Raw genomic sequence first — 9,361 nt, 5'->3', positions numbered from 1 at the left:
TTTTTGATATTAGGTGGATATAAAGTGTGAACAAAATGAGTTCTTACCATTTATCTTTTTCAGCAACTTCAGGCCAGTTGCTTTGACATGTAGGATGTTTGAAGCCACTGCAGTGCAGATTATGTGAGTTAAAGATGTCAAACAGGGCGTCTACTTCCTGAAAGCATAAACAAAAAATGTTTATGATATGACAGTGTGCCAATGCATTGATTACACAATTATACAAATGTAAGTCTGCATTTTTGGTACATAATAAAATTATCTTAAGCACGGTTAATTACAAAGGCATTTTACCTCCATGAACTTTGCAATAGCAGGGCAGTCACTTCCCTGATTCTAACTTTTCAGTTAATACCACATGTTTATGTTCAAACGCGAGACTTTGACTTCACAGAAGCATAACACAGAAAGTTTTACGTTTAAACTAGCGCTAATAACGTCCAGTATTGATGCACGTCTTCTGCAGTAAAGTTAGACTCAGGCACTAATCTCCTTGTTAAGCAGCCTTGTTATTAAAAGAAAAACACTTACCGATGAAATGTAATGCCGTCCGGACATTTTCCGTGAAGATTTGTGCAGAAAAATGCAGCACAATAAGAAAGCTTTCCTGTATAGATGAGCGCAAAAGCGGAACTGAATTACTTCCGTAAGATGGCGGCGTTTTTAGCTCATCCAAAGTCACGTGATGTGATGTCTATCCATATATGTCATTGCTGTTCACACTCGAGTTGGATGATGGTCACAAATTATAATGTGAGCAACTCTCCCACCCCCCAAAAAACATCCGATCCGCGCCAAAAATCTGAATTGAGCATTACGATCTGCAGTGTCAACGTAGTGTAAGTCTGAAACTCTGGCATTTTGGGTTGTAATTTGCATTAGCAAACGCTAGGCGGCAGCAACAAGCTGTCCTCAGGCCGCCGCTGCAGGACACGCCGAAAGAAGAAGAAGACCGCGCTGGACTTTAAAACTCAGAGCAGACCTCCCGACTTTCTTCTTGTTTTTAGCCGACATGGTTCCCGCGTGTTGCGTCGATGGTTGCCGCACAATTAAACGGCCCAGAATCGTCTTTCACCGGTTTCCCCTCGGCGAGCCGGTGCGGCTGAGACAATGGCTGTTTAGACTGAACATGGACATAAACACCCCGTTTCGCGCCCTCGGCAAGCTCTTCGTCTGCCAGAAACATTTCCAGGCCAACGACTACTACCACACGCTTAAACCCAGGTGCCGCCGTCGGCTCCTGAAAAGCAGGGCCATTCCGACCCAGTTCATCCCCGAACCAGCGCTCTCAGAGGCCGCGGAGCACACCGGCACGTGCCGGAGTGGGACGGTAAAGACACTGACCTGTTTCATCTGATGATATTCACTAAATGTGGCCCATTTAGTTCAGACTAAGTTCTCGTGTTGAGAAACGATGGAGTTGCAGCCGTTTGGTCAAACATCGAGAGTAACTTTAGTTACCTTTCATATCACCTAACATGCATAGCATGCTACATACACACCTTACATAGACACATAAACATATTTTTGGCACTAATGGAACCCCATAAGCATGCTACATACACGGCTTACATAGACACATAAACATATTTTTGGCACTAATGGAACCCCATAAACTCTTAAGCTACTGCCTTATGACCATTTTTGTTTTAGCTGTGGGGGGCCTTGTTGTATTAGGTTGACTCCAAAGGTTCATCAGCTGTAGACTACATCGGGTGATTACAATGGGAGTTTAATTAATATCCGTTCATGGGATATTTTGCTAACAGGCACACAAACACATAGGCAGACACGGGTAAAACCATTAGTATTTACCTTTGGTTTCAATGAAAATAAAGTTACTTTTATGTTTCTCCTCCAAATTGTTCTTGTTGATGAAATATTAGTCTTTTTACTCGTATTGATCAGGTTGATGGAAACAAGCCAGTGTACCTCTCTTGCCCAATAAAGCCCAGGTAAATGGTGAGGGTTGTGTAAGGAAGGACATCTGGTGTAAAACACTAACATGCAAGCTCATCCAAGCGACACCGTACTGGATCGGTCGACCGCCTCGGTGCTGTTGACAAACAAGATGCCGGTGGAAAGTGTGTTATTGTTAGTGGAAGACCATGAGGAGGGAAACGTGCCAGTAGAAGAGGAAAGAAAAGTGTAGGACTGAAGATGTTATTATACTCCATGAGAAGTCACAAACTTGGCTCTCGTTCACGTGGTTGTGTGACGAAAATTACACAATTTTTATTCTCATAGCAGTTTCGCTGGTCGAACTTTTCTTACAGGGATTTGTGCCAAATATTGTGTAATTGATCAGGTGGTGTGGGCGTGTTTATGTGGAAAATCCAGTGATCTTTAATGCAGTCATTTTGCTTCTACTGCTGTTAGAAAATACAGCTGCCTTTACAACTGTTCCAGCAAAACTTAACCTATGAACTTAATAAGATGGTCAGTTGAGGAAGGAGATATCAGTCTGGAGGTAATGTATTATATGTGGAAAGGCAACATCAGAGTTTATACTGTTTTACCGTGGTGTGGATAGGAAGAGAAATGGAGCACAGTGGTCCTGAAGGAGACAGAGGTGATCAGAGCAGATCTACAGGACATAATAGTGAAGGAAACAGAGGAGATGAGGAGGTGTTGGGCAGGTTTGGTGTCAAGGAAAGAAACCAGGAATGACAGTTTGTCTATTTCGCAGAGAGGATGAAAATGGCTGTAGTTAACACCTTATTTCCAAAACGGGTAGACTACATTCTGTGTAGAAGAGGTAACCTGAGGGAGATTATGGACTGAAAGGTTGTAGCAGGGAGAGTGTGACCAGACAGCATTGGATGATGGTGTGTAGAGAACTATTTAAACTATTAAATTATTTAAAAAATTCAAAGCTTTGAGGCTTCAGTCTGAGTAAGAACTAGGGATGGGCAGATGAAGCCTCATTGGGTGTATGGCACATTTCCCAAACTGTGTCGACACTGTGTTGAAACTGTGTTGCTGTATCACTCAATGGCGACATCTGCTGGATTTAAAAAGTAATTGCAGGCAACTTCAATAAAGACTGGAAACAGACTGAACAAGGTTCATTCACACATTTTTATTTAGAAACATCAGCTGCGTTAACATCTTTGGGCCAAGGCGATTGCGCCGCTTACAAACGATTTCTCCTGCTTTTGAGAACACCCTCTCACAGGGCACTGATGATGCCGGCGTACAAAAAAATGTCATTGCAAGTTTGTATTCTTCAGAAAGAAATTGGAATAACCCGACAGAAGAATGATCAATAATGGAAACGAGAACGGAATAATAATGATAGGATCAAAATGATCCCACACGGGAGAAAACTTCCTCTTCCTTGGTTGATCCATAGTTTTCGATGACAAGCCAAAAACCAACGCAAAGCAAACAACACAAACTATCTCCATCCAACAAAACCCACAAACGTGTCGATACATTTTCTGTTTATAAATACAATTTGGCGCATTCACAACCAAACGACACAGGAACTGTATTGGTCACGTGGTTTTCATTAAAGAGATACGCGCACCGACACGGGGCTTCGCCTTGTTTTCCTCGGCACATGCGCCGAGGTTTCAGTGTCGTCAGACCCATCACTAGTAAGAACAGTGACATCTGGTGGCCAACTGAAGCCACAGCAAGAACATGACTGAAGAGCTGACAGTTTCAATCCCATGCAAGCAGTAAAATTTAAAGACTGGTCATTTTAATCTGATAGGTTTGTTCATTTATACAAATGAATTATTACTAAAATTAAATTTATGCTTGTTATTTGAAGACAGATACTGCTCCAGAAGTACAACTAAGTCCTTTTCTTAAAGGGAGTCAGACATTTAAAAATAATTCTAATAAGCAGACACACTCACCCATGCAATAAAAACATTTTAGAATAAACATAGATTAGAGATTTTTTTTTTCTCTGCTTTCTTCAGTAGTTTAACACTGAAGGATTAGTAATTATTTCACAGCAGATACCACTACTTGATTCAACTGAAGTTGCATCTTTCACTTTGTAAGACTACGGCACTAAGCTACTGTAGTCCCAGAATGTAAAGAGTAAAATGTTTCAAAAAGCTTGACCTGTATGCTCTAATAAAATCCTTCTAAACATTTTGAACCAATGAACCATTTGAAGCTTCGTATGTCATCATCAGTCATGTGACAGTGGTGTTTTGATACAAGCTTTGCTTCAGGAGAAGTGACACAAGCACCAAAGCCTAAATTAAACATGCTGTTCAGCTGTGTGTGTTTTTTGAGCAGCATGTGTTAACTTTATATGGTGCAGCACATTTTATGTGATGCATATCATGTTAACAATAGCTATGAAAGAGCTACAATCTCAAACTGTCCGAAAATAATTTTTGGCCAACCTATATTGCATCATAGCTACGTTATTCTTATGCAGAGGCTCTGACTTTATCACCCCCCCCTTTTTTTTTTTTTTGTCATTTCAGGGAAAAGCTCCAACCAAAAAAGCCACTGTTCTTAACAAAGTGAACCAAGCCCGTTCAGTTCTATTTGGAGTGGATGGTAAAGGTACTTATCCTACACAAAGACACACTTACTTACTTACTGGAAAAATGGTCAAAATGCCAATTTCTTTAGTGGTTCACGATGAAACACAAAATCCCAGTTTTCTGAATGATTAGTCTTAATGGGTCCAGTACGAACAAACATCTCCCATTATTCTTCTGTTTCAATCAAAAATTTTTATTTAATTACTTTTCCTATAGTTTGAGAAGAACCCAAACAAAAAAGCTGAGATGGTCAGGGGCAAACCACTCCTTTTTAAACATTTCAGTTTCTGGCCTAAAAAATGCAATCAGAGCTAGTGTTTAGATGATTTATCCGGACGAAACATCAGTGTTTAGTGAATCACACCCACACTTCAGCGTCAGGACAGAAGTGATGAAGAACAGAGGCAGAAGAGTTTTCTCTCTTTTATTGGAGGAAGCCTGACTGTAAATCATGGATGAACTGTCAGTGTTATTACAGATACAGCACATTCAGAAATTGTTCACAGTGCTTCACTTTTTCCATATTTTATTATGTAACAGCCTTATTCCAAATTTTATTAAATTAATCTCTTTCCTCAAAATTCTACACACACACACACACAACCCTCCATTATGACAATGTGAACAAAGATTGAGATTGTTGCAAATTTAATGAAAATAGAAGTATTCACAGCCTTTGTCTTTCTTTTTGAATATAATGCCACAAGCTTAGCACATCTATCTTTAGCAGGGTTTCCCTCAGCGTATTATAAGCTCCACTTATTTATTATAAATACGTCGTTTTTTTATACATGTTTTTTTTTTTCCACCTGCACCCCTAAAACTGCTACCTTTATCTACCTCACCGCACGAGGGTGTGTGCGCCAACAGTGACACAATCGCGCTGTCCCCGCCCCTGCGTGGTGTCACGTCGTGTATGGCGTGTTTATTGTGCCACCAGGTTGAGCGCGCAGTGACGCTGATTTGAGAGTACAGAACGCTCAACTCTGACAAACTGCTCGCGCTCTGCTCTCTCTGCGCTCGCGACCCTAAGTTGTATGTAAACGAGCCGTGCCACCAGCCAATCACAGACTGGCCTTTTTTGTCATATATATATATAATGTGTGTGTATACCGGTAAATGTAAACCAGTGCATTGTCCAGAAGACCATCAAAGTGGGTTGGTAGATAGCTATGATCACACACTAAAGCAGGAATGTTGGCTAAAAGGGGATGGAAGGTAAAATGTAATGTCATCAGCTCTGGTTTGGACTGTAAACAGTTGAGTGAACACCCCACCCACGTCAAAAACTCCAGCAAATAGTCTGAGTGGTCAGTGCTCCGTTTGTGCTGTTAAAACTGTCGTTTGTGCAGCTTTTCCTTAAGAGATATTAAAAGTTATAATTTTGAAGAATGGATTAAATTTATTCCAGAAAGAGTTAAATACAATGACAAGTTTTCATCATCCCCCTGGTGAGAAAACATTTCTTGAAATGAGACAAATTTCTTCTTGTTCAAAATCTTTATTGAAGTTCAAAACAAAAGAAGGTACACATTGTACAACAGCTGAAAATCTGCAGAATTTAACTTGCACAATAACATACGTAATTAATAACTGCTTGCTTTGTGGTAATGTCCAGCACAGGCCACAGTCATCAATTTAGGTGAAGTCAGTTGTCACCTGAAAGAAAATGATGCAATATCTCATAAGGGATAGCGGCACAAACGGAGCACTAACAAAGTAGCCCACTTTGGTTTGTTAGGTAGGTACCTACCTACCTTTGGTTTGTTTTGGATGACCTAAAAAATAACTTTAAATATCTCAGAAACCAAAGCTGCACAAAGGTAAATTTTAACGGCAGAAACGGAGCACTAACCACTCAGACTATTTGCTGGATTTTTTGACGTGGGTGGGGTGTTCACTAGTTAAAATAAATAAACACAATACAGGAAACTGTCAACATTGTGGGACAAGGGAGACAATAGAGCATGTTATTTTAGAGTGTAGAAGGTATGAGAAAGGAAGGACAATATTGTTAGAGGAATTTAGGAAAAATAAAGAAATATTTAATGTAGTAGATATATTGAAAAGGAACTAAGACTGCAAAAGTTATCAGATTTTCATGAGATTTTTCAGAAAAACAAAATTGATTAGGAGAATATAATATTAGATAGTTTGAGCCACACTCCATACCAGTAGGTGGCGGTAATGCAACCTTACTATTTTTGCCAACCGCCATAAAACTGTACGAAGAAGAAAACGAAAAAGGCCAGTCTGTGATTGGCTGGTGGCGTGACTTGTTTACATACAATTATACAATTTAGGGTCGCAAGCGCAGAGAGAGCCGAGCGCGCGCAGTTTGTCAGAGTTGAGCGGTGTGTACTCAAATCAGCGTCACTGCGCGCTCAACCTGGTGGCACAATAAACACGCCATAGTCGTGCACCTTTTGTGACTGGGGGCGAACAGCGCACCGCGCTCCATTCAACCAGCGGCTCTTTTTTTTTTTTTTCTTTTTACCGTATTTCCACTGGTTACGTAGCGTACTGCCCCCTGTCTTTTTGGAGAATACTGCACCGACGTAAGCGCAAAGTATAAACGCCTCCACCCGAGCCTTTAGAGCGGTGTGTAATTCCTTTGTTTATTTAAATGTGTGGAGACATGGCCGTAACTGACTGGATGTATGTATAAATATCTCCATATTTTCATTTATATACGTAGTATTTCGACGAACCATAGTCTGTGTTGGACATTTATTTTGAAATTCCAGATGCTTCCCTCGTACATTTTCCGGTTGGAACGGCTCCTTGCAGATTGACTCCGCATTTCCTCTGGTGAAACAACCATCGGTTATGATTTGAACCGCAAAGCGCAGCCTTCTGGCGCTGGATGCAGTGTAAATTAGGAGTAAAATAAAGCAATTTTATACTATTAGGTCATTGACTTATATACTATATAAGTCATTGGGTAAAATGGTCGCCGTCTGTGACGTCATGTCCTGTACCTGTTAGCATGCTAACGCGATGATCACGGCGTTAGCAGGCTCATTTAAAGAGAAAAACAGCATTTGTTCTTCCTTGGAGGTCTATAAATGCTTTTGTTTACTAAATGTATTCTTTTAGTTTTTTTTTTAAATTTATTTTTTTATTGTTTGGCGAACTTGACTGCGTGCACAGACGGATACATCATCGCTCCCATTGTCTGCTTGCTTTCCACGTCTCTTCCAATTTTGCATCGGTCAAGGTAAGACATGCTTTTCTGTCTCTCCGTAAAAGATAGTATTTCGGTGGTTTATTTGACTTCGATGTAATTGTAAGTGCTTACAGTTGTTGGCTTCGACGTGTTTTTTGAGAGAAGTCGTGAGTTTTAAAGGTTTGACTGCTGTGGAATATTTCATTTTGGCTAAAAAAGCTGTCTTTGATGGAATTTTACTGGAGCTAAGCTGAAGCACATGGCCAAGATGGCGTTTCTTACAGCCACACAAAGCTGAGCAGGGTCATTTGAATACATATCTCTTTTTACCCTAATTTTATTATTTAATCTGATCAAGGCCCTGTTATACTACAAGTTAGTTAATATTTTAAGAGCTGACCTTTCCATAATTTCCCTTTTAACATGCTTCTTAAAACAGTACTTCTTAACAAAACTATCTCGAAATGAGACTTGTTCTTTTAAAGTCACACTTTAATATACACCCAATGCCTTTCAGAATAGAAAGCCATTGAAATGTTTTTGCTTCAGTTTTTATTCATTGATAAATGTAATTTATTCACAAAACAATACAAAAACGAAGTATATCTTTCTCAGAACTGTAAATGACAGACAAATTTATCGTGAAATTAGCTGTAAACACGAATTTATGGAAGAAATAAACTTTTGTGACCCTCTCAAGTTCACCCTGTTATTAATTAATCTGTAACGGGGACATTTTCAGCTAAAGTTAGATATTCTGTTATGAAAAACGAGCTAACACTTGGTAAGTGTCTGAGAAAGATTTTTAATGTATTTACATCAGTTTTCAGTGTAAATGTGAGTAACAGAGTGGAAATGCTATGCTTTAACGCATCAAATAACTGCTCTAAAACACAGAGAACAGGTTTAAATAAACACGATAAAACATGTTTTATCTCCAAACATGTTTAATATTTCCTGTGAGTTATGTGACTAAAGACATGGTTGACTCAGGGTCTCAATTTCTATTTTATCATTTTAATATTAAAGATGTTGTAATAGCATAAAAACTCATTGGTTGATACCTATTATAATGGTTATGATTTTAGCTATTTCACCCTGCTTATGCTAGTTCGGCCGTGGTTTTAGCTATTTCCAGCGTGCTGGTGCTGCTTTCAGCAGAATCATTCAGCCATAACCATTCACACTGCATTTTCCCTGGAGATGCAATGCCTGTAGTTTGTTTTTAACATGTCTTGTGTAATATTAAGCCATTTACTGTGGTTTTATGAGGAATTCTTCCATCTGGGGTAAAAAAATGTCCTGCCTGCGTCTGATCTAGTGGCGCCGGAGTGTTTCGTCACCTTAATTTTACCTGCATCGAATCATCGTCTAACATCAATAAAAATTGAATAATGAAACGCTTTTTCAGCTATGACTTTTTGTTCCAATATATTATTATGAATAATGATAATTAGTCAAACCAACCAACAGCTTTATAAATGACCACAATAAAAGTAAACACAGGTAAATAACATGCGCACGGGCAGAGATCTGAGCAACAGAAATATACAAACGCTTGTGCGGCGGAACTAATTAAGAGCATTCGGTATTAAAACAACATAAACTTTGTCAGACTTGGAACATATAACCAAACATTATATTAGTAAAAAGATTTCTTCCAAGGCTATTT

The 9,361-nt window shown here is 39.4% G+C and overlaps 1 protein-coding gene across 7 annotated transcripts in view; it reads left to right on the top strand.

The window, feature by feature from the left end:
* The window catches only part of l3mbtl2 (L3MBTL histone methyl-lysine binding protein 2), a 36,539-nt gene that overhangs the window by 6,838 nt on the left and 20,340 nt on the right, over positions 1–9,361 (top strand). For 5 of the 7 annotated variants that reach the window (XM_037981759.1, XM_037981758.1, XM_037981770.1 and 2 more), the window contains 2 exons: positions 4,458–4,539; positions 7,674–7,740. In XM_037981759.1, coding sequence (XP_037837687.1) covers positions 4,458–4,539; positions 7,674–7,740 — 149 coding nt within the window. Of the gene's footprint in view, positions 1–975; positions 1,331–4,457; positions 4,540–7,673; positions 7,741–9,361 lie in introns of those variants that run through there. The other 2 variants (XM_037981762.1, XM_037981763.1) reach the window with 2 other exon arrangements.

Source organism: Kryptolebias marmoratus, linkage group LG2 (genome assembly GCF_001649575.2).
Source record: "Kryptolebias marmoratus isolate JLee-2015 linkage group LG2, ASM164957v2, whole genome shotgun sequence".
In the NCBI taxonomy this organism is placed as follows: Eukaryota; Metazoa; Chordata; class Actinopteri; order Cyprinodontiformes; family Rivulidae; genus Kryptolebias; species Kryptolebias marmoratus.
This window is presented reverse-complemented; position numbering and strand designations above follow the sequence as displayed.